Below are 26,482 nucleotides of genomic sequence, written 5' to 3'. Positions count from 1 at the left end.
CAATCTGGGCAGAATTGTGAAAGGTAAGTAGGTTGTAGAAGTGGCAGGAGAGGCTAAGTGATCACAGTGCTCTTGGATAAGGTTGTAAAGGAAGCCTTATCTGCCTGTGGCAAACCCTCAGTCCCCGACTCCCTACCTCAGCATGTCTGTATGCTCAGTGAGCTTTCTTGCTTTCAGCTGGCTACCAAAGAGTCTCAGCAAAAGTTTTTTTGAACCTGATAAATATTTTATGTGAAACTTTTCCTTAAATCATGTTCAAAGGGATTTCTCTCTCTCTCTCTTTCTCTCTTTTCCTTTTTTGAGACAGGGTCTTACTATATAGGCCCAGCCAGCCTTGAATTATTTGCTGCATAGAAAGACTATGTAGCTAAGGCTATTTGAACTTGAGATCCTCCTATCTCTGCCTCCTACATTATGGGATTACGGACATACCCAGTTTAAATAGGAAAAGTCTTCTGCAGAATGGAAAACAGAATGGCTCTATTTTTCTTCTATAAAATCAAGATGATAATGACAACCTTTTCTTTAAGTTTTGAGGATTATATGAGAAAATATATATGTGGCATCTAGAAGCATGGCTGGCACATAGCAAGTGTATAGTAACTGTTAAATCCCCTTTCTCTTCTTTTTCAGAGGGTAGGGAGATTTTAGGCCATCCTTTATTACCTACCTTTGGCCTTGGTCTTCTTACTCCTTTATATAGTCCTTTTCAGATGGTAGGGTTAGTGAGAACAAGGACCTTAATTTACCTTTCCAACACCATATCCCTGGGGTTAGCAAAGGTGCTGTGTCAGTTATTAATACATTGTGTCTCAACTCAAGATCCATTTTATTTTTATCCTGACTTGTGATACTTGAGCTAGACTCTGCAAACATTTATCCTTGGATAGCTAATCAATGCTGAGCTTTATCGAGAGAGGGCTTTAGATAGACACTGCAAGACACAGGAAAGGAAAGGTTCTTTTCCTTGCTCAGGTATGCTTTTTTCCTTCTATGGCATGACTCCTGGTGGCATGTGGAGGCCTGGCAGCACTTACTCCAAAGCAAGAGACCAACCCCAAGCTGGTAGCACACTAGTGGAGTTCTCTCTCAGGAGACCACTAACCCCAAGGAGATCTTACTTGGGAAGGTGCTCAACCAAGTTCTTTGTCCCTTCTTTACGTACTCTTACACTTTCTGAGTGGAGGGAGTACACAGGGGTAGTAACTGCCATCTGCATTTGTATTTTCTTTCCTGTATAGCTTTAGAAATTAGTAACCATTTACTAGTTGGTACTATTTGAATTAGTCCATTTTCTGTTGATAAAACAGAAAACCTGAGACAGAGTAATTTATAAAGGAAAGAAGTTCATTGAGTTAATGGTTCTGGAGGCTGGAAGTCCAAGATTGGGTGGCTACATCTGGCAAGGACCTCATGCTATGTCATAACATGAAGGAAAAGAACAAGAGCAAGTGGAAACACATGGAAGAGACAAAACACAAAGGGCAACCTGGCTTTATAATAACCTGCTCTCATGGCAAATAAGTCAGTCCCAGGAGAGATGCAGTAATCCTTTTTAATGACTTACTGACCTCTTAAAATTATACTGGGGACCACATTTCAACATGTTTCAGATGGGACAAGCCATATTCAAATTACAGCACTACTTTATGTAAAGAATACCCTATCAAATTGTTGGTGTGGTTTCTGTCTTTTGATTGGATCTTAGCTGATCTTGTTGCTCAATACAATTTGTTGACTAAGTGAATGGGCTGTCTGTTCCAAGTCAGTCTAGAGTAGAAATATTGAAGGAGGGAAGAAGAGTATATCATACCTTCTGAGACAGGATAGATAGATGAGGAGACAAGGAAATTATATTATTTTAATAAGTATTTAAAAGTCATACTCAGGGACTGGATTGAGGAAGTAAAAACTAAAAAGCCAGAGCAACTAGCCCCATTCCATCTCTTTTAGATGTTAAGTTATAAGAACAGGGAGGCATATAGGGGCTATCTGCATCTGCTTTCCTCTTTGAGATGTTAACAAGCTGCAAGGATCCACAAATGGGTAGAGGGATAGAAAAAATGAAAGGCTAGAGACTAGCAAAAGGAAGTCCTAAAACTCACATTGTTCCTCTGTTTTGGGTAGGCCTAGATGGCATATCCATGTTTTAGGACCCATCTTAGCCACCCAGATCCATTGCCTTAATGATTACAGGTTGCTAGGTTCTGTGCATTCCCTCATCTCTGAAAGTATAAGTCTACAGATAAGGACCACCATTTTGAGTCTTTACACCCATTTCCTGCATGGAGACCAGGAAATGTTTCTCTCTTCCCCCTCTTTTCTCCCTTTTTAACCTGTTTTGGTAAATGAATTTACTTAGATAGAAGTAAATGAATTTACTAGACAGAGTATAGGAAAAATTAAAGATTTATTAGGATGCCATTAAAAGGGGGCGATGACTTTGGGCGGCTACACAAAGGTGCATAGACTACCAAGAAAGGGTTTAGAATTAATTTTATACTTCAGGTTAGGCCACTTTTGGTTTGCCATCTCCATTTTTGTGGACCTTACTGACTGGTTTTCTCTTCATGGGATCATGGTTTGAATTTTGCATGCAGAACCTTCTCTGCAAGCTTGGCTTTTATTTCTGTGTTCCATCTAGGCCTGGGGATGGGAGACCAATCCACACCCCACATTTCATCTGTTCCTTTGTCTGCCATGTTTCCTTAAAATGGGGGTTTCCTCCACAATTCCTAATAAACTTCACTATCACTTTCCCTATATTTTTGAGTCTTGCTGAATTACTCTCTTCCCCAGATGCAAGGAATTGAGGTAGGCAGCCATGCTGAGTTTCTGATAACACCTTTTGTTGTTTATCCTCCCATCTATTTATTTCTTTTCTGCAAACCCAAAGCTTACTCTACCTATGCATCATCTAGAGGTCATCTCTCACTGTCATCACAAAGCTTAGCCTGGTCCCTTAACACAGTGACAGCGTCTACCTGTGTTCCCAATATCATCTCTTTAATGAGTAAATAAACAATATTTGTGATGCAGCTCCTTAAAAATCACAATGCCTGTGCTGGGTCTTTTTCTTGCTAGATTATATTCCATCCTCTGTACTTTTTCTTTTCCTCTTTCACAATAATATAATATTGATTCTTACTCCCTATCACTGCCCACATTAAAATGTGAACAAAATATGAGTGTAGAACGAGCACTGATGATAAGATAACCTCAAAATAAATGCAATTATCAGGAGAATATCTAAGAAAGGTTTGTGGGACCATGGAAAATTTAATCCCGCCACATTTATACAACTAGAAGAATAAAATGGTAGAAAACAGGAAGCTCCTTTAATCAAGCAAGGTCTTTGTGGTTGTGGATGATGAATATGCAAAAACTGCTTGGAATTTTTTTTAGGGCACAAAGAATTGTCATATATGCATCCCTAGTAGTTGTTTTTATGTTACATGGAATGGATTTTCTAATCAAGTATGCCACAGAATTAAAGAGATACAGGCATTTTTGATTATACAAAACCACAAATTGACTTCTAGGCAGAACACCTGAGCTCTGATTTTCAAATTCAAATAGTTCTAATAATCAGCTTTATTGTATGCATTGAGTTAGTTAACACCCAAAAGCAAAAATCTTAGAGCTAAGTAAGACCCTAATGGCAGGCTGCAGAGCTCAGAGACAGTTCTGTCAAACTTATCCTCCAGCTATTACAGAAACACCACCGCCTTCATAACATTTTCTTAGTAATTGAAGAAATGGATAATTTTCCCTACCTCATACCCTTGCCTATCCTGCTTCACCCATCCTCCTACCATTAATTCTTATTTCCACTTATATTTGCATTTAAAAAATCTTGTTGATAATATGTTCAGTCACACATACGTTCTTGATGAGAATTCAAGTTAGGGTTGTTAGTCAAGTAGATAGATGAATGATCTACATTTGCTGATTCATTCAGGAAATACTTTTTGAGTGACTACTACTGCCAGGCATGAGGACAAAAAAGTCAGGCACTGATCCTCCTCAAAGAAGAGTGACGAGTGGATCTTTCTCTTTTTTTTTCTTCAATCGGAAAAGAATTTTAATTTAATGAGGAAGCATAAAATGGGGAAAAATGCAAATGATGTAAAAGCTGTTCTTTTAGATAATCCATTCACATTTACACAGCGTATTCTTTTTTTTAGAATAAATTTTTTCTTATGATATATTGATGATACGGGGGGATTCGTAGTGACAATTCTGATAAGACTTGCATTGTACTTTATTTACATTGCCCGCATCGTCTCTTTCCCTCAACCCCATCCCCACCCCACTTAAAGCAACTTCAGGAGATTTCTTAGTTCTGTTTCCTATAGGTATATGAAGTCCATCTACCATATACCATCACCTTAATCTCCTTCCTTCACCCTCCCTCCTCCACTAATATCCCCCACACTGTACTTATTATATAGTCCTTGTTTTTGTTATTAATATTTAAATTGATGTTCAAAGGTGTGTCTCCGTGTATGCCCACTGTGGGTGTGCTTTATTTTGGTCTGTTCAACCCCTTCTATTACTCTCCCTTACCCCTTTACCTCCCACCCCCATTTTTCAACAGCTTTCAAAACACGTCCTTGTATCCTCTACCTTCACATCTTATGTTATGCGATATTACTGATGCTCTATCATTTTTTTTCCTTTCCCTCTTTCCCCAAGTTCCATAGAGTAGTACCAGTGTTATAAGCATGTTCTACATCTGAGTTTGTATATGATCATGCTTTTTTTTTTTGTGTGTGTTTATGTTTATCTTTGGATCTATCTTCCACATATGGGAGAAAACACATGGCTTTTGTGTTTCTGATCCTGGCTTACTTCACTTAATATGATGTCCACCAATTGCATCCATTTACCTTAAAACATGTCATTATTCCCATGGCTTAGCAATACTCCATTGTGTATATATATCACAGTTTCTTTATCCATTTATCAGTTGTAGGGCATGTAGGTTGTTTCCAGAGCTTGGTTACTGTGAATAGTGCTGCAATGAACATCAGTGTACAGGTGTCTCTACTGTATCCTGTCTCACATTCCTTTGGGTAGTATCCAGGAGCAGTATCCCTGGATTATATGGTATCTCTAGTTTTTTGAGGATACTCCGTACTGCTTTCTATAGTGGTTGTACTAATTTGCATTCCCATCAGCCGTATAGAAGGGTTCCTGTTTTGCCACATGCTTGCCAGCATTTGTTGTTGTTATTACCCTTGATTATGTCCATTCTAACTGGGGTGAGATGAAATCTAAGTGTTGTTTGATTTGCATCTCTTTTATACCCAGGGATGTTAAACACTTCTTCATGTATTTACTGGCCATTTGTACCTCTTCCTTTGAGAATTCCCTGTTTAATTCATGTGCCCATCTCTTCACTGGGGTGTTGATTCATTGGGGGCTGAGTTTTTTGAGTTCCCTGTAGATTCTGGATATTAGTCCCTTATTGGATGAGTAGCTGGCAAAGATTTCCTCCCATTCTGTGGGCTGTCTCTTGAGTGTAGTGACTGTTTCCTTTGCTGTACAGAAGCTGTTTAATTTGATGCAGTCCCATTTGTTCATTGTTTCTCTTAGATGCTGAGCTTTTTGGGTTCATGTTTAGGAAGTTGTTCCCTATACCTATCTGTTCCAGTGTATTTCCTACTGCTTCCTGGAGTTGTTTCAGGGTTTCAGGCTGTATATCAATGTCTTTGATCCACTTTGAGTTGATTTTGTACAGGGTAAAAGACAGAGATCTAGTTCCAGTCTTCTACATGTGGATATCCAGTTTTCCCAGCAGCATTTGTTGGAGAGGCTGTCTTTTCTCCATCATATGTTTTGGGCTCCTTTGTCAAAGATCACCTGGCTGTAGACATATGGGTTTATGTCTGGATCTTCTATTCCATTGGTCTTCCTGCCTGTTTTTCTGCCAATACCATGTTGTTTTTATTGTTATGGTTCTATAGTATAGTTTGAAGTTGGGTATTGTGATGCCTCCAGCACTGGACTTTTTGCTCAGTAGTGCTTTGGCTAGTTGAGGTCTTTTGTGTTTCTATATGTATTTCATGATTGCTTTTTCTGTTTCTATGCAGAATGTCATTGGAGTTTTGACAGGAGTTGCATTGAACATGCAGATTGCTTTTGGTAATATGGCCATTTTAACAATGTTTATCCTACCAATCCATGAGCATGGGAGGTCTTTTATCTTCTGATGTTTTCTTTGATTTCTCTCTTCAGTGGTTTATAGTTTTCACTAAAAAAGACATTGGTTTCTTTTGTTAAGTTTATTCCAAGGTACTTTATTGTTCTGAGGCTATTGTAGATGGGATTGTTTCCCTGATTTCTTTCTCAGTCTGTTTGTTTTTGGTATATAGAGAAGCTACTGATTTCTGTATGTTAATTTTGTACCAAGTACAAAAGTACCAAGATTGATACTTTACCAGAAGAGTTTATGATTTGTATTAGTTTTTTGGTAGTGTTTTTGGGGTCTTTTAGATATAGGATCATGTCGTCTGCAAATAGGGATAGTTTAACTTCTTCCTTCCCTGTTTGAATCCCTCTTATTTCTTGCTTTTGTCTTATTGCTCTGGCTAGGAATGCCAAAACTATATTGAATTGGAGTGGAGAAAGTGGACAGCCCTGTCTCATTCCTGACTTTAACAGGAACAGGTTCAGTTGTTCTCCACTTAGTATGATGCATCTCCTCTCCTTCTTTTATACCCATTATTTGTAGGTTTGGTCTTTTCATGTTGTCCCAGATATCTTGCATGTTCCATTCATATTTTCTTAGCATTCTTTCATGATCTTTTATTATTTGGTCTAATTCCTTTACTTTTTCTTCTGCTCCTGATACTTTATTTTCAAGATGCTCCACTCTGTTCACCAAGCTTTTAGTTGAGAATTTTATTTGGGACATTTGAGTTGTTTATTTTGTATTATTTTTCAGAGTTTCCATATTTTTATTGATTTCCTCTTTCATATCCTGGATAGTCTTCTTAATTTCATTCATCTGTTTGTTTGTATTCTCTTTGAGCTCATTTAGTTGTTTATTCATGTCCTTTTTGAGGTTAAATACTAGCTTTTGTGTTTCTTCTTTGAGGTTGTTAATCATTTTTATTATTGCTTTTTGGAATTCATTTATTTGATATCTCTTCATCTATGCAGGTGTTTAGATCCTTAGTGGTGGAATTGGCTTTTGAGGGAGAGCAGTTATCTTGCTGTTTCATTCTGCATTTGACATTTACACACCTGGCGTTGTTTTTGGTTAGGGTTTTAATCCCTTGTGCCCCTGTAGTTGGGGTTTTGAGTTTTTTTCTACTGGAGCTCCAGCAGTGTTCCTCAGAGAGAGGTATGCTGGAAATGTTACCCTTGCAGGGTTCTTTTTGTGGTACAGATTACCTCTTTTCTCCCCTCAGCTAGGGGACTGGAGTTCCCACTCTTTGATGGAGGCATTGGGACTCTCCTGCAGTCACAGTGGGGAGTGCTGGGTCTCTGTGCACTGTGAGAGACAGGCCTCCTAGCACCTGCAGTGTAGTGGATTGCCACTCAATGGGAGCTGGGGTTCCAGCTCTTGGATGGGAGAGATGGACCTCTCCTGCAGGGAGGTGCAGTGTGAAGTGATGGGCTTCTGTGCATCTTAGAGAAGCAGGCCTTCTGGTGCTACCTATAGAGTAGCAGTTTACAGCTTTCCTCCCCTCAGTGGGGAATCTGGTGGTCTTGCTTTTTCACAGGGGTGTGAGGGCTCTCCTGCTGTCAGGCACAAAGGGGAGTGCTGGGCCTCTGTGCACCTTGGGAGGCTGGCCTCCTGGCAGCTGCAGAGTAGTGGATTGCCACTCAGTGGAGGAGCTGGGGTTCCAGCTCTTAGACATGGGAGATTGGACTCTCCTGTAGGCAGGTGAGGTGGGAAGTGCTGGACCTCTGTGCACTTTGGGGAAGCAGGCCTTCTGGTGTTGTCCACAGAGTAGCAGATTATAGCTTTCCTCCCCTAAGTGGGGAAACTGGCATTCTTGCTCTTTGATGGGGGAGCAGGGGCTCTCCAGCTTTTAGGCACAGTGGGGAGCACTGGGTCTCTGTGCAGCTTGGGAGGCAGGCCTTCTGGTGCCAATCACTGAGTAATAGGTTACAGCTTTCCTCCCCTCAGTGGGGAATCTAATGTTTCTGGTCTTTAACTGGGAAGTGGGGGCTTTCCTGTGGTTAGGCACCATAGGAAGTGCTAGGTCTTTTTGTGCCTTAGGGAAGCAGGTCTCCTGGCACCCACAGAATGGCAGATTATGACTCAGTGGATGAGCTGGGTTCCTGCTCTTTGACAGGGAAGTGGGGGCTCTCACATGGGAGGGCTTGGTGGTTGGTGCTGGGCCTCCATGCTCTGTGGGGAGGGAAGCCTCCTGGTGCCAGCAGAACAGCAAATTGTGTGAGCCTGGGGTTCACTTGCATGTGTGGCAGTGGGCTCCTGGCACTGAGTAGCCAGTTGAGGGTGCCTGTGGGGTAGCAATGTCAGTGGGCTTGAATCATCTGGTGCCCACAAGGCAGAGGAGTCCCTAGGGTCTACATGTGTTGGGGCATGGGCTACTAGAAGCCATGGCAGCTGCTGCAGGCATGGGGGAACCAAGCCTGTGGGCAGTGGGAGTTCTGGGGCTTGCCAGGTGTGGGTTTCAGGAGAGCAATACAGTACCACTGCAGGCACAGGGGAACCAAACCTGTAGATAGCAGGAGCCCTGGGCCCTGCTTGCTGGTGCAGGATTCCAGGAGCACAGTACTGTGGCACTGTTGGCATAGGGCAACCAATCCTGCTGACTTGCACCTTCTGTTACCCATGGAGCAGTGGGAACCCTAGGTCCTGGTTACACAGGGGTGCCAGTTTCCCTTGTGTTTCAGGGTGAAGGTACTAGGTCATGTAGTTGAAGGGAGCATGGAGCACTGAGCTCCTGTGTGTGCTGGGAAGCAGGACTTACTGCTGAGTGAGAGCTGAATAATGGAGACTGGAGCCATGAGGAGACTTCAGGGGCAGGGATAGAGAGTGCTGAGCTGTGAGTCATTTTTCCCATTCTTCCTATGGTTAGTTGCTTCTCTCTTTGTGGATTCAGAGAGGGCTTTTTTTTCTCAAAAGGCATCCTGTTGGTGCCTTTTGGGGTCCCTTGATCTTCCTTCTTCAGGGTAGTTGGTCACTGCTGGGGTATAGGGATGTCAATGATCAACCATCTTGTCAAGTAGGCTTTTCTTTTAGAAGGTTCTCAATTTGGTAAGGGAGACCAGGAAATGGAGGCACAGAGAAACAGGTAATTTGTGGACACTCATACAACTAGTCCTTTGAAGAGTTTGACTATGAACCAAAGAAGTATTTTTCTAGGGGTTATATGCTTATTCACGGGGCTACCTGCTTTTCATAGTTGACCTGTACAAGACCTCACACAGTTGAATATTTGATAATGTGCTTGGTGATAGTCTAGCCCTTTAGGTCACTGACACTCATTTATATTCTTGTGCCCTGATGTTAGACATGACAATGGTCTACTTCTCTAAAAAGGGTTGTGGGGTGTGGGTCCCAAACTTTATCACCAATACTGACAAACAATACCAAGCAAGGTAGGAGAAACTGCTTCACATTTATATGGAACAGCAAAATGGATGAAAATAGGAAACTTATTTAGTTAAGCAAAGTCTTTGTGGCTGCTACTGATAAATATTAAAGGTTGCTCTGAGTTCTTGGTTGCAAGAAATGGCACCAAAGTTTTGTCTGTACATTTGATAAAAAAAACCTCTCAGTCACAAAAAGCTCCTTCTCTGAACTCGAAAAAGGAACTTCAAGGGGTATGAATTTAACTAAGATATATTGTAAGTACTTTTGCAAAAGTCACAATGTACCCTCAGTACAACAATAATATAATAAAAATAAAGAATAAATAAAAATAAAATGAACATCAACTGACAAAAAGAAATGTATTCAATATCCTTGTAAAGGAAAATAATAATGGTAAACCATAAAGTAATACTCAATTTTAAAAAAGAAACATCAGTTATTCCTGTGTCTCTGATTACATGTTAATGTCTTCTAAAAATGGAAATGGTGAAAGATTCATATTTAACAAAGCACAAGTCATGCTCTCTAATCCTTGTAATTTTTCAGGTGAAATCTTAAGAGTAAATATAAAGGGCTACAAGGAACAGAAAAAAACAAGTGAAACTTTCTACATGGGTCAGGCCTTGGCTTGGCTGTGTTACTGGGAATAATCTGCAAACCCCTTTTAGCAACACCTGAAGCATCATCCCTTTCCTTACCAGCAGTGCTTCCCTGTGGACCACATGCAATTCATATATCCATTAAGTTTCAGATGTGTAAGAAACTCAGTCTATTAGGGATGTTGGGGGAGGGAAGCACAAAGTGATATGGAAGCTAGGATATAGCTGTCTACTGAGCTCTGCAAGGGTCAAAGAATCCAAGGAGAACATTGATGCTTTTCGCCTCAACTTTAAAGATTAATGGTATTCATCAGGTGAGCAGAGGAGAGAAGAGCATTCCAGACAAGAGGATCAACTCAAGGAAGGCACTTAGGTGAGAAACTACGTTTAGTTCAGTAAGACTAGGTTGTTTGACACTAAGCCAAGGATAGTAACAGATGCTGAGAAGTATTCAAGAGGCAGGCAGGTGTCACACTAAAGAATCTATACCATAGGCCATTGGTTTACTCCCTTGGCTATATATGGAATCCCCTCAGAAGCTTTTGAAAAATACTAATAACTGAGCCTCACCTGGGCAATTAAGTCAGAGTTTCTGTTACTGGGTCAGATGTCAGCCTTTTATAGAAAGTTTTCTAGGGATTTCTATGTGCAGCCTGGGTTGGGAATTTCTCTTGTCAGCAATTGGAGACACTTAAAAAGGTGTTAAGTAGAGAGATGATTTGGTCAGGTTTTCATTTCAGATAGATCATCCTGGCCATAGGGTGGAGAACAAAAGAAGCCATGTGTGATAGTGACAGGAAGGACATTTGGGAGACTGGTGCAACCCAGGCTAAAGACGATCAGGCCCAGAACTAAGGCAGTGGTATTGAGACTGCAGAACCGAAGTTAGGCAGCTGTCATCCTTCATCTGTGATTTGGTGGCAGTTGGAACATGTGTGTGCATGTGATCATGAGTTCTTCCCCTGTCTGGATTCATCCCTTACTATTCTCTCATTATGCACAGGAGTCTGTTTTTCCTTGAATCTGGGCCAAATCATTGACTTCCTTTGGCTAGCAGAACGTGGTGAAGGTAATGTTCACTTGGGTTAAGGAGCTTTGTAAGTTTGTTCTTTCTCACTTTTGGAACTCTTTGACTCCAAGTAAATCATCCTGGGTTAGCCAGATAGATGAGACACATGGCCCACTTGTCCTGTCTATAGCCTGGCAGTCAGTAAATTATTGTCAGCAATGACAGGTGAAGTCTGATGCGCAAAGGACCATGAGAGACTATGCTGGACCCATCTTTTAAACTCACCTCTCAAGCTTCTTAGGAATGGCAGTTTCCCCTACTCAACAAGAGCAACTACTTTTACAATTTAAAACTTAGCTTCAGAACAGGGGTTTAAATGTCAAAGAAAGTCTTACAAATGAAAAGGAAACACAATCAACTCAAAATATTATGGCACTAGCCCCAGGTCAAGTCAGCAACATAGCTGACTCAATTAAATAAGGGATCACTGTGGAAATCATCAGCATCATGATTCCATAGAAGGTCTTTTGCCTCAGAAAGAATGTTTCTCTTGTACTCCTCTTTCCCCACATGCTGAGTTGTTTCTCTTAATATGTTTTTGCTATTGAGTTTCCCAATATCAATAGCTATATAGAGGGGAAAAACTGTTAAGTCATGTCTGAAAACTATGTTTGTGAAATTTAACCCATAACTGCATTGGCCATCAGCTTGGATTATAAGGAGATATTTGTCTCTTCAAAAATCATTCCAGACAAAGCCAAAGTAATGTTGCTTCATTCCTTTACGAAGCCTTTAACAACAACAACAACAACAACAAAAATGGAAAGGCAATTTTCAATCCCAAATATAGTGACAGACCAAAGTCTCTTACTTTTTATCTTTCTGTTGAAAGGTATCTTTACCCAATGTACCATTTCACTAGCTTTTAAGGTCATTGTATTAGATTTTTATTGCTAAATTACCACAAATTCAGAAGTCTGGCTTTATTATTTTACTGTTTCTGTAGGTTGTAGTCTAGGCATGGGTGGTGGATTCTCTGCTCAGGGTGTCACTAGGCTGAAGTTAAGGTGCCAGTTTGTGTTCTGGTCTCATCTGGGGCTCTGGATGCTCTTTCTCATTGGCTGTTGGTAAAATTCATTTCCTTATGGTAGTAGGACTGAGATCCCGTTTTCCTTTTACCAGAGTAGGGACAGCTCTCTGCAACTAGTGGCCACCTGAAATTTCTTGCCACGTGGCAGATCATAACACAGATGTTTGATTTCTTACTGGCAAGTATGAATGAGTCTCTGATTGCCTCTTCTGCAATCAGCAGGAGAAAACACTTGTTTTTGAAGGAATCACCCAATTAATTCAGGCTCACCTGGCTAATCTCCCTAATTTAGGGAACATAATTATACCTGCAAAATCCTTTTACACAAGCACCTACATTTCTGTTTGAGGGGTTTCCTGGGAGAGGATGTATACAGACCAGGATGAAGAATCCTGGGGACCACCCTAGAATTCTGCTTACCACAGTCACGATTAGGAGATCCTATAATTGTGCAATCAGTTGCTAATAAAACTGGGAATGTAGAACTCCTACAGCATGAATTCTATCATCCATTTCCTACTTACAAGTTTCCCAGTTGGTTACACTGTCCAGTTGGATGCTTGCATTTAGACTGCAGGTGTTCTGAAACTCCTACAGGTGCAGATATATGACTTGGGAACCTACCAAGGAAGAGTAGGGAATATACCAGTCAACTACAGCACAAAACTGGGGGGAGAGAGATGGAAGGGGCCCCATTTGGGATGCCAACAGGAAGTTTCACATTGAAAGCAAAGAAGGAAGGACAAAGCCTTCCTCATAGGAAGTACAATTTTCCTCCTTGAGATTTTATGGCTCTGGGCATGTCCCTCAGCAATACCTGAGAAACCAGCTAATATCTTTGAGGTTGTCCTCTAGTTTGAAAAAATAATAGCAAACTCTCAGAAAAGGAGGCAATTTCCCATCCTATAGCTCTCTGATGAGAAAACTAGAAACAGAAATGTCATTAATTTTTTCTTCAACAGGAATGTGTCAATTCTACAACAGAAACTTTGTGATCTTACATAAAGCCATTTCTATTCCTTAAGAGCACAAAGAATTTTGTGAAGAAACGTAGGCAGAACACAGTGTTTGGATTCTAATTTTACTCACCTGCAAACTGTTCCCTTTCCATCATAACTTTATTTAAATCCTGGTTATGCTCTTAATTAACAATTTAATTGGTTGGTGCTTTCTCAATCCAGTTCTCTGGGGGCATGGTTTTCTGTTTAACTTTCTTGTTTCAATTCTTCAGCAAAACCATAAAATTTAATTAGGAAAGTAATCAGCTTTGTAACAGCAGTGCTATGTCTAATTAGCTATGCTTTGACTGTACCTTCTCATATTCCACTTAATATTATACATACATTTTATATTTGTTCATGTTTCAGACAGGACATGGTTAATTTATAGCCTATACATATAGTCCCAATCACTTTTCACTTTCCTTATGATGTTTGGTTGCAGACAGTGAAATCAGGAAAATTAACTTAAAGCCTGCATATAGGAAAGTGAGAGCCAAAGGTTTAGATGTAAGTGGTTACCTTATATCTGTTTTCTACTGATGTGGGACAGATTACCAGATGCTTAGCAGCTTAAAACAATACCTATTTATCCTTGCACAGTTCACAGCTGACTGAATTCTCTCTTCAGGGGCTCAATGGGCAAAACCCAAGATTTCAGCAGGGCGACATTCTCATCTGTAGCTCAGAGTCCTCTTACAGACTTATGTATTGTGGTAGAATCCAGGTCCCTGTAGTACGGTGTAGGAATGGTGTCTCCAATTTCCTTGCTGCCTATCAGTTGGTGATCACTCATCCTCGAGGCCATGTGACCTCATTTCTGGCCATGTGACTCCTACGGACAGCTCACCACGTAGCAGTTTGGGAACTGCTTTCTTTGAGACCAGCAAGAGCGCTTCTCTGCCTTCTTTCTCTGTGAATAGCTAGAGGAAAACTCTTTGCATTTAAAGGTCACACTTGATTGGGTCAGGCTCACCCCACACAATCTCCTTTCTGCTGTCTAATAAGACATCATCAAGGGGATGACGATCTCATCATATTCACAGGGGAGTTATTCTGCAGGGCACATACACCAGGAAGCAGAAATCTTGAGGCATCTTAGAATTCTGTTGGCCACACTGTGCTCTAGGAGAAGGGAGCAAAGCTTTTCCTTGCATGCCTTCCTCCTTTCCAATCCTGGAACACTGCACAGGTATGTGAGGAGGCTGTCAGCAACGACCCTTATTCTGTCCTATAGCTCTATAGGGCAGAAGGTGGCAGACAGTCACACTCTTTCTTCTTTGCAGACTGCTTTCTCTGGCTGGCCAGAATGGTTGCTTCCCACGGTGCAAATGGATCACTTGGTGAAATCATTCAAATTTAAAAGAACATAAAGGTAACAGGATGCTTTTAGACAGAAATTTACCTAAGCTCAATACCTCAAACTTCAGTCCAATAAAACTACTTCTTTAGTGAAAGCAAATGAAGAGATACGCAGGAGAGATTTAAAAGAGCAGGCTGAAAATGTTATCTTTGGAAAGGCCTGTTTGCAAAACTTTCCCTTGGCTGGCATCTGGGAATTTGGATTTGGGAAATATTCTTATCATCTTAACTGATAAGTGACTCACTGTGCAAATAATATGGTTCCTGCCAAACATCTGCTTTTCTTTGGGCAGTCTGGAATTTTGGTGCACACTAGGCAGAGTGACTACATCACCTTCCAATAAAAATCTTAGGCACCGAGTCTCTAATGAGCTTCCTTGGTAGTCAACATTGCACATGCGTTGTCACAAGCATTACTGTGGGAATTAAGCATGTCCTGGATGATACCGCTGGGAGAGGACTCTTGGAAGCTACGCCTGGGTTCCTCTAGACTTCACCCATGTGCCTCTCCCTTTACTGATTTTGCTTTTTTTTTTTTTTTTGCTGTAATAAATCATAGTTGTAAGCAGGATTATACACTGAATCTGTGAGGCCTCCTGCAAAACACTGACCCCAGGGATGGTCTTGACGGCCCCCAGCGACAGGAATGAAATAAATGAGAGCATGGTAGTACTCACATTCTGAGGGTAGGCTCCACTCCTGCAAACTCAGCCTTAGTCCTCTCCACTCTGACGATGACAGCAAACAGACCAGAGCAAGAGGCAGGCCTCAACCAGGCCTCAGAGGTCAACACTGCTGGATGCAAGTTCCCGTTCCACATTGTGAGTCAGATGAGTTGCTGAACCTCTGCCTGTTTGTCTCTCTGCTTCTAATAGTACCATTTCATAGCACTGTTGAAATGAGGCAACTTACAGAAAGCATGTAGCACTGTGGTGGGCTTGTGAGACCACAAAGGGCTGCATGCAGTGTCTGTGGAGTGCCAATAGTTCACATCAACCCCCTTTCTTCCCTTGGTTCTCCTCCCCTCTTTCCTCACCTCCTCTTCCTCCCCTCTCTTAGTTGTCCAATAAACTCCTTTATACCCAAAACATTTCCTCCCCAGCTGATTAACTTTCCTTCAGGACTAAATGAAAACAGTATGCAGGAATGTTTCTCTTCAAACGCTTACAAAAACGAGCCCAATATGAAAGTGTGGTCATTAATGCCAGTGGTCCTGTCTTTGTTCAAAATATTTTGCCTCCATCTTTGATGGCTTCTGAGAGTTTATTAGTAACCCCAGTAGCTCTCACTGATGCAGTTTTATTGCTTTTGATAATGGTGCAATGGATCCCTTTGCATGGATAATGGTAAGGTAACTGTGCAATTTCACTTTCATAACTTTCTAAGACCTAGCATGTAAGTAGATTCACAAATTGGAGAAAAATCCTTTGTTCCAATATTTGGTTCAGAAAAATCTATTCCCTAAACATGACTCCACTGTGGAAATGACCATTTCATTTTTCCAGTTGTATATTTAAACCCAATTTCAATGGAGATGGAAACTTGTATTCAAAACTTGATTTGCTTCTTTGCAACTTCTTTTTGGCTGTTTTAGAGTTTGAACTCAGGGCTTCATGATTGCTAGGCAGGCTCTCTACCACTTGAGTCATGGCTTCAGTCCTTTTTGCTCTGGTTATTCTGGAGATAGGGTCTTGCTTTTTGTCCAGGTTGGCCTGGACTGAGATCCTCCTATTTTAAGTTTCCCACCTTTGTTGAAATGACAGAGCACCCCACTATGCCCAGCTTTGTTTTCTTTGAGATGGGGGTCTTACAAACTTTTTGCTCAGGCTGGTCTGCAACTACCATCCTCCTGATCTCAGCCTTCTGTGTAGGTTGGGATAACAGATGTGTTTTACTGTGCCCAGCTATTTAGTAGAGATGGGGTTCTTATGAACTTTTTGCCCAGGTTGACTTCAAACCATGATCCTCCTGATTTCAGCCTTCCAAGTAGTTAGGATTACAGGTGTGAGCCACTAGTGCCTGGCTTTCTTTGCAACTTTTACGTCTGTTGAGAGAGTATTTGAATATTACTACTGAAAACGACATCGTGACCAGAAGAGGGCTAATGTCATCATTGCAGAAGTGGATGAGAAGAGAAGGAGGCTTTAGGAAACACCCAGAGAACAGTCTCAGGTGTTTGGTAAAATAACCCCAATCTGAGGAGGTAATGAGATGACAGTGCTTTAACTGGACAATACTTGTGTCATGGCTGGGAATGAGAAGGTAGAAAGGGAATCAATAAACTCAAAATTCAAAACTTCACTTGCAAATAAATGTAGTATTAAAAGCAAAAAATCAAAGCATGACAGACTCTATTTCTACCAGTTAGGGAAAATATTTGTCCCATATTAAAGATTAATGAGGTCCCTTCGGTAATCTGCTTTGCTATCCATTAAAATGAAACCTAAACCACCATGCATTTTATGGGCCTGCCTCTTTTTTTGTAGGAATGGAAGAGCGCCAACTGCCACATTCCTCATCATGACTTTTTAGTTAAAGCTAACAATTATATGCAGTGATGGAGAGATAAGAAACTCTCTAACTCTAAAATCCATAAAATTCACTCAAGATTGAATAATCAGAGCCTTCAACCTTTGGCAACACAATTCTCTTATCAGACCCACTGAAACATGGCAACACTAAATAACTTGAATTTCTAGTTTAGGGTCCTCAATTTACTTCTACTTAAGTTTTAATTAGGAGGAAAGTATTGAGGCAACCTGTATGAAGCCTTGAAGCCCTCAAAAAAAAAGTGAAGCTCTGAAAAGTATAAGCTAAATCCACTCATTCATTAAAGAGAAAACAAGTAATGTACTTGCTGAGTTTCTAGCACATTCTAGACACCCACTGGGACTACAACCATTGTTGTAGTCTACAAAAGTAGACAAACTCTCTCATGAAGCTTACAGTCCACCTGGGAGACCAATAATAAATGAACTAATTTTTGAGTAGCCTAAAGTCAATTATTCTTTAAATGCTCTTTCAACTTGTTTTAAAGCTTTTACATCCTTGGATAATTAATTCCAATTATTCAACCCCAGTCAGCAAAGACCTGTAAATCCATCACAAGTGTAAGGCTACAAGCGAGTTGGATGCTCTGTTACCTTAAATTGGTGGTATGTTTTCTTCAGTGCATATGCTTCTTCTTCTGTTTTGGGAATAACTCTTACCACTTTATCACTATAAAAAAAGGGAAAAAGGTAATATTTACCTTTCAAAAATAAGGATATTAGCCATCTCTCTTTCTTTCTCTTTTTTAACCAAAAGAAACTGTTTCTGCATTTAAGAAAAGCAGCAAAACTTCACTGACTAGTGAGTATTTTGTACAGTTGTTATTCTCTGATTATATTGGGTCTTTTATCCTTGTCTTAAACCTATTTTATATTTTATCAGCTTTTGAAGATTACAAACTCACATGTAATATTATAAATGTAGAAAGAGGAGGGATTCTAAGATGGCAGCTAGAGGGAGGAAGCAGAAAGCAAGCCTCCTATAGTGAAATCTTGGAGAGATGCTGGAGACACACTTTGCAGGCATAATCACTGAGAAGAGGCATAACTTTGACCCCTCCACACCTCCAGCCGGCGCAGAGAATCTCCACTTCACGTTAAACGGAGAAACCAGGAGGGCCCCCGGGCCACCAGTCGCCGGCACCCAGATGGCTTGGGAAGATGCGCACCAGGTGAGCTTCATGGTACGTGGTACTCCCACAGAAAAGCCTGGGCCAGAGCAGCATAGCCCCCTGGACAGACCGACCTCCACCCGGGGAAAAAAAGAGAAACTGAGTAATAAGCAATAAGAACAATAAAGACACATGGGAAAGAGGGTGGGGTGCACTGAGCGCTGAAGATTGGGGGAAGGGAACCCTCCTCAGGACTATAAATAAATAAGCCGGCCTGGCCGGAGAGCCTCTGGCAGGAGTGGGGGGTGTGCCCAGCAACCAGGAGCAGGAAAGCTTGTGAGAGTGGCAGAGGGAGGAAAACTCCACAGGAGAGGAGGGACCACCCACTTCCCACGTGAACTGTAAACAAACATGGCAGCTGGCAGGAGCAGCAGCACTGCCCCAGTAATCAGGAGCAGGAAAGCTTGTGAAAGTGGCGGTGGGAGGAAAACTGCACAGGAGAGGGGGGAAGACCAACCTCCCACATGAACTGTAAATAAATATGCAGGCCTGACAATGTGGGTACAATGTCACTTTTCCCAGTGTGCTTGGAAAGGCAAAAGCTTGTAGCAGAGGCTCACGCACAGGAAAAATCTGAGTAAACAAAGCCTACAGGGCCAGGTAAGTGCTAAGCACACCCCTGAGATCTGCATAAATAATGCCTCTAGCAAAGGCAGGCTGACAGCAGCTGGCAGGCAAGCCACAGTTGCAGTTACCATTCTCAGAACTGTCCCCACACTCTCTTTTTTTCTTTGTCTCCCTACCTTTGATGAGAGAACAACCGAATTACACCTGCAAGCTGAAAAACTTACTGAAACTGTATTATTGCATTTGAACTTGGGTCACTGGGAGGGTTTTTTTTTTTGTTCATGTGTGTGTAGTTTTATTCTACTTTATGCATCCCCTTTGATGAAACAACTACAGAACAATATCTGAGGCACCATCTCCAGGATTGGAGACTGAGACGGACACAAAAATTATTAAGACTGAAACTTCATTGCATTTGAACTTGGAGGTTTTTTGGTTTTTTGGGTTTTTAAAAATTTTCTATTTTTTCATTTTATTTTAATACATATTTATATATAGATTTTTCTTTCATTTACTTATTTTTTATTTTTATTCTTATCTTTATTTTTTTTTATTTTTGATTTTCAATCCTCTCTCTGTCTTTCTAATGTCTGTTCAGCTTACTGTCAATTAGTACACTAAAGCTCCCTGTTTATACCTTTGAAACATTCTTGTCTGATACCTTGTTCTGTTTTCTCCTAACAGTCTGTGTATTTGTTTTTCCCATTTCTTTAACTTCTTGCTTTCCATCTCAGCTCACCCTTCCATTCAAAATATTACCATTGTTATTATTACAAGCTAGAAAATACTTAATTGCACACAGTACAGGGACAGTAACAACACCAAAGACAATGATGGGAAGAAAGAAAAACGGAAACCAGTTTCCCCACAGCAAAAAATTAGTACAGGAACCAGAGGGGAATGAAGAAAACAGGTACTCAGATCCAGACTCCAACAAAATGAAGACAAACTATGCCAAAGGACCCAATGAAGCCCACAAGAATAATTTAAAAGACATACTACAGGTACTCAATGAGAATTTTATAGAGATGATACTGGATAGGGTCAACCAAAATGTACAGGAGACACTCAAGGAATTCCAAGACAATAAATAGGGAATTTGAAAAAGCAAAAGAAGAAATAAAGGAAACCATAGAAGCACTGTATAAACACCAAAGTGAAACAGAGAACACGATGAATAAACAGATAAATGAACTCAGGACAAAAATAGACAACATTAAAGAGGAAACCAGCCAAGATATGGAAAACCTCAGAAAAAAGAATGAAACAGAACTGCAAAACAAAACGGAAGGCCAATCCAGCAGAATAGAACAAACAGAAGACAGAATCTCAGAACTTGAAGATGAAATGGTAATTAAAGGAAAAGCCAAAGAACTATTAATTAAACAACTCAAGACCTGTGAAAAGAAAATGCAAGAACTCACTGACTCCATCAAAAGACCAAACTTGAGAATCATGGGCATCAAAGTAGGAGAAGAGGTGCAAGCGAAGGGAATGCGTAATATATTCAACAAAATAATAACGGAAAATTTCCCAAATCTAGAGAAAGATATTTCCATACAGATGCAAGAGGCCTCCAGGACACCAAACAGACCAGATCAAAATAGAACTACCCCACGACATATCATTATTAAAACAACAAGTTCAGAAACTAAGGAAAGAATATTGAAGGCTATAAGAGAGAAAAAACAAGTAACATACAGAGGTAAAACCATCAAAATCACAGCAGACTTCTCAACAGAAACATTAAAAGCAAGAAGAGTGTGGGGTGAGATCTTCTGGGCACTGAATGAAAATAACTTCAACCCCAGGATACTCTACCCAGCAAAACTATCATTCAAAATAGATGGAGCAATAAAAGTCTTCCATGATAAGCAGAAACTAAAACAATATGTGACCACAAAGCCACCACTACAAAGGATTCTTCAAGGGATTCTGCACACAGAAAGTGAAACCCAACTTAACCATGAAAAGACAGGCAGCACCAAACCGCAGGAAAAGAAAAAGCAAGACAATAGAGAGTAACCTCAACTTACGTACACACAATCAAACCTTCAAACAACTAAGACAACTAAATGACAGGAATCACCACATACCTATCAGTACTAATGCTTAATGTTAATGGACTTAATTCACCCATCAAAAGGCACCACTTGATGAAATGGATAAAAAACGAAGATCCAACAATTTGTTGCTTACAGGAGACCCATCTCACCGACAGAAATAAGCATATGCTTAGGATGAAAGGCTGGAAGAAGATTTACCAAGCCAATGGCCCCCCAAAACAGGCAGGAATAGCAATACTTATCTCTGACAAAGTAGACTTCAAGCCTACATTGTTCAAATGAGATAAAGAAGGACATTCCATACTAATAAAAGGGGAAGTAGACCAAAAGGAAATAATAATCATCAACCTGTATGCACCCAATGTCAACGCACCCAATTTCATCAAACATACCCTGAAAGACCTAAAAGCATATATAAACACCAACACAGTGGTTGTGGGAGACTTTAACACCCCATTATCATCAATAGATAGGTCATCCAAACAAAAAATCAATAAAGAAATCCAAGATCTAAAATATGCAATAGATCAAATGGACCTAGTTGATGTCTACAGAACATTTCATCCAACCTCTACACAATATACATTCTTCTCAGCAGCCCATGGAACCTTCTCCAAAATAGATCATATCCTAGGGCACAAAGCAAGTCTCAGCAAATATAAGAAAATAGAAATTATACCGTGCATACTATCTGATCACAATGCAGTAAAAGTAGAACTCAACAACAAAAGTAAAGACAAAAGACATGCAAACAGCTGGAAACTAAATAATTCATTACTTAATGAAGAATGGATCATCGATGAAATAAAAGAGGAAATTAAAAAGTTCCTGGAAGTCAATGAGAATGAAAACACAACCTACCGGAACCTATGGGACACAGCTAAGGCAATCCTGAGAGGAAAGTTTATAGCCATGAGTGCATATATTAAAAAGACTGAAAGAGCCCAAATCAATGACCTAATGATTCATCTCAAACTCCTAGAAAAACAAGAACAAGCAAATCCCCCAAAAAATAGAAGGAGAGAAATAATAAAAATAACAGCTGAAATCAATGAAATAGAAACAAGAAAAACCATACAAAGAATTAATGAAACAAAAAGTTGGTTCTTTGAAAAAATAAACAAGATCGATAGTCCCCTGGCAAACCTGACTAAAATGAGGAGAGAAAAAACCCAAATTAGTAGAACCAGGAATACAAAAGGAGAGATAACAACAAACACCATGGAAGTCCAGGAAATCATCAGAGACTACTTTGAGAACCTATATTCAAAGAAATTTGAAAATCTTAAAGAAATGGACAGATTTCTAGATACATATGATCATCCAAAACTGAACCAAGAGGAAATTAACCACATGAATAGACCTATAACACAAAATGAAATTGAAGCACCAGTCAAGAGTCTCCCCTAAAAGAAAAGTCCAGGGACTGATGGATTCCTGCTGAATTCTACCAGACCTTTAAAGAAGAACTGATACCAACCCTGCTTAAACTGTTCCACAAAATAGAAAGGGAAGGAAAACTGCCAAACACATTTTATGAAGCCAGTATTACACTTATCCCAAAACCAGGCAAAGACACCTCCAAAAAGGAGAACTATAGGCCAATCTCCTTAATGAACATTGATGCAAAAATCCTCAACAAAATCATGGCAAACCGAATTCAGCAACACATCAAAAAGATTATTCATCACGACCAAGTAGGCTTCATCTCAGGGATGCAGGGGTGGTTCGACATATGAAAATCAATAAACGTAATAAACCACATTAACAGAAGCAAAGACAAAAACCACTTGATCATCTCAATAGATGCAGAAAAAGCCTTTGATAAGATCCAACACCATTTCATGACAAAAGCTCTAAGAAAACTAGGAATAGAAGGAAAGTACCTCAACATTATAAAGGCTATATATGACAAACCTATAGCCAGCATTATACTTAATGGAGAAAAATTGAAACCATTCCCTCTAAAATCAGGAACCAGACAAGGATGCCCACTATCTTCACTCCTATTCAACATAGTACTGGAATTCCTAGCCAGAGCAATTAGGCAAGAAAAAGGAATAAAAGGAATACAAATAGGTAAAGAAACTGTCAAAATATCCCTATTTGCAGATGACATGATCCTATACCTTAAAGTCCCAAAAAACTCTACTCAGAAGCTTGTAGACATCATCAATAGGTATAGCAAGGTAGCAGGATATAAAATCAACATAGAAAAATCATTAGCATTTCTATACACTAACAATGAGCAAACGGAAAAAAAATGTATGAAAACAATTCCATTTACAATAGCCTCAAAAAAAAAAAATACCTAGGTATAAATCTAACAAAAGATGTGAACGACCTCTACAAGGAAAACTATACACTTCTGAAGAAAGAGATTGAGGAAAAAGTGGAGAGATCTCCCATGCTCATGGATTGGTAGAATCAACATAGTAAAAATGTCGATACTCCCAAAAGTAATCTACATGTTTAATGCAGTTCCCATCAAAATTACAATGATATTCATTAAAGAGATTGAAAAATCTACCGTTAAATTTATATGGAAACACAGGAAGCCATGAATAGCCAAGGCAATACTCAGTCAAAAGAACAATGCAGGAGGTATCACAATACCTGACTTCAAACTATATTACAAAGCAATAACAATAAAAACAGCATGGTACTGGCACAAAAACAGACATGAAGACCAGTGGAACAGAATAGAGGACCCAGATATGAAGCCACACAACTATAACCAACTTGTTTTTGACAAAGGAGCTAAAAATATACGATGGAGAATTCCAAGATGGCGGCTAGAGGTAGGAAGCAGAAAGCGACCCTCCTATAGTGAAATCTTGGAGAGACGCTGGAGACACACTTTGCAGGCATAATCACCGGGAAAAGGCATAACTTTGACTCCTCCACATCTCCAGCCGGCGCAGAGAATCTCCACTTCACGTTAAACGGAGAACTGAGGAGGCCCCCGGGCCGCCAGTGGCCGGTGCCCATACGGCTTGGGAAGACGCGGACCAGGTGAGCTTCGCGGTACCGCGGTTCCCCCACAGACAAGCCTGGGCCAGAGCAGCATAGCCCCCTGGACAGACTGACCTCCACCCGGGAAAAAAAGAGAAACTGAGTAATAAGCAATAAGAACAGTTAAGACACGCTGGAAAGAGGGTGGGGCGCCCTGAGCCCTGAAGATTGGGGGAAGGGAACCCTTCCCGGGACTGTAAATAAATGAGCCGGGCGGGCCGGAGAGGCTCTGGCGGGAGCGGGGCGCGCCAGCAACCAGGAGCGGGGACGCTTGTGAAAGGAGGGAAGAACCACTTCCCACGTGAACTGTAAATAAACACGCAGGCCTGACAACGCGGGGCAGTGTCGCCTTTCCCAGTGCTTGGAAAGGGAAAAGCCTGTAGCAGAGGCCCCCCTCCCCCGCACAGGAGAACTCTGAGCAAACAAAGCCTGTGGGACCAGGTGAGTGCTAAGCTCACCCCAGAGATCTGCATAAATAACGCCGCCAGCTACAGGCTGAGAGCAGCAGGCAGGCAAGCCACAGTTGCAGATACCACTCTCAGAACTGCCTCCAGACGCTTTTTTTTCTTTTTCTCCCTACCTTTGATGAGAGAACAACCGAATTACACCTGCAAGCCGAAAAACTTACTGAAACTGTATTGCATTTGAACTGGGGACACTTGGTGGGGCTTTTTTTTTTCTTCTTCTGTGTGTGTGTGAGTGTAGTTTTGTTCTACTTTATGCATCCCCTTTGATGAGACAACTACAGAACAACATCTGAGGCACCAACTCCAGGACTGGAGATTGAGACGGACATCCAAATTATTAAGACTGAAATTGCATTGCATATAAACTTGGAAGTTTTTTGGTTTTTTGGTTTTTTTTGTTTTTTTTAATTTTCTATTTTCCATTTTATTTTAATTCATTTTTATAAATAGATATTACTTTCATATACTTATTTTTTATTTTTTTTATCTTTGATTTTCAATCCTCTCTCTGTCACTCTATTGTCTGTTCAGCTTACTGTCGATTAGTACACTAACACTCCCTGTTTATACCTTTGAAACTCTCTTGCCTGATACCTTGTTCTGCTTTCTCCCTCTTGTCTGTATATTTGTTTTCCCCTTTTCTTTAACTTCTTGCTTTCCATCTCAGCTCACTCTTCCATTCTCAATATTACCATTGTTATTATTACAAGCTAGAAAATACTTAATTACACACAGTACAGGGACAGTAACAACACCAAGGACAATGACAGGAAGACAGAAAAAACAAGGAAACCAGTTTCCCCACAGCAAAAAATTAGTACAGGAACCAGAGGGGAATGAAGAGAACAGAAACTCAGAGCCAGACTCCAACAAAATGAAGATAAACTATGCCAAAGGACCCAATGAAGCTTACAAGAATAATTTAAAAGAAGACATACTACAAGTACTCAATGAGAATTTTATAGAGATGATACTGGATAGGGTCAACCAAAATGTACAGGAGACACTCAAGAAATTCCAAGACAATAAAAATAGAGAACTTGAAAAAGCAAAAGAAGAAATAAAGGAAACTATAGAAGCACTGTATAAACACCAAAGTGAAAGAGAGAACACAATGAATAAATGGATAAATGAACTCAGGACAAAAATAGACAATAATAAAGAAGAAAACAGCCAGGATATGGAAAACCTCAGAAAAAAGAATGAAAGAGAACTGCAAAACAAAACGGAAGGCCAATCCAGCAGAATAGAACAAACAGAAGACAGAATCTCAGAACTTGAAGATGAAATGGTAATTAAAGGAAAAACTGAAGAACTATTAATTAAACAACTCAAGACCTGTGAAAAGAAAATGCAAGAACTCACCGACTCCATCAAAAGACCAAACTTGAGAATCATGGGCATCGAAGAAGGAGAAGAGGTGCAAGCGAAGGGAATGCGTAATATATTCAACAAAATAATAACGGAAAATTTCCCAAATCTAGAGAAAGATATTCCCATACAAATGCAAGAGGCCTCCAGGACACCAAACAGACCAGATCAAAATAGAACTACTCCATGACATATCATCATTAAAACAACAAGTTCAGAAACTAAGGAAAGAATATTGAAGGCTGCAAGAGAGAAAAAACAAGTAACATACAAAGGTAAACCCATCAAAATCACAGCAGACTTTTCAACAGAAACATTAAAAGCAAGAAGAGCGTGGGGTGAGATCTTCCGGGCACTGAATGAAAATAACTTCAACCCCAGGATACTCTACCCAGCAAAGCTATCATTCAAAATAGATGGAGCAATAAAAGTCTTCCATGATAAGCAGAAACTAAAACAATATGTGACCACAAAGCCACCATTACAAAAGATTCTGCAAGGGATCCTGCACACAGAAAGTGACACCCAACTTAACCATGAAAAGGCAGCCAGCACCAAACCACAGGATAAGAAAAAGCAAGACAGTAGAGAGTAACATCAAGTTAGGTACACACAATCAAACCTTCAAACAAAT

At 40.3% G+C, this 26,482-nt stretch overlaps 1 protein-coding gene across 1 annotated transcript in view; it reads right to left on the bottom strand.

Moving 5' to 3' along the window:
- Positions 1–26,482, bottom strand: part of Cpa6 (carboxypeptidase A6) — a 354,550-nt gene that overhangs the window by 177,175 nt on the left and 150,893 nt on the right. The window contains exon 2 of the mRNA XM_074066936.1: positions 17,785–17,860. Coding sequence (XP_073923037.1) covers positions 17,785–17,860 — 76 coding nt within the window. The remainder of the gene's footprint in view (positions 1–17,784; positions 17,861–26,482) is intronic.

This window comes from Castor canadensis, chromosome 3, assembly GCF_047511655.1.
Source record: "Castor canadensis chromosome 3, mCasCan1.hap1v2, whole genome shotgun sequence".
Taxonomy (NCBI): domain Eukaryota; kingdom Metazoa; phylum Chordata; class Mammalia; order Rodentia; family Castoridae; genus Castor; species Castor canadensis.
The sequence above is the reverse complement of the archived record's forward strand: the minus strand, read 5'-3'. Positions and strand labels throughout refer to the sequence as shown.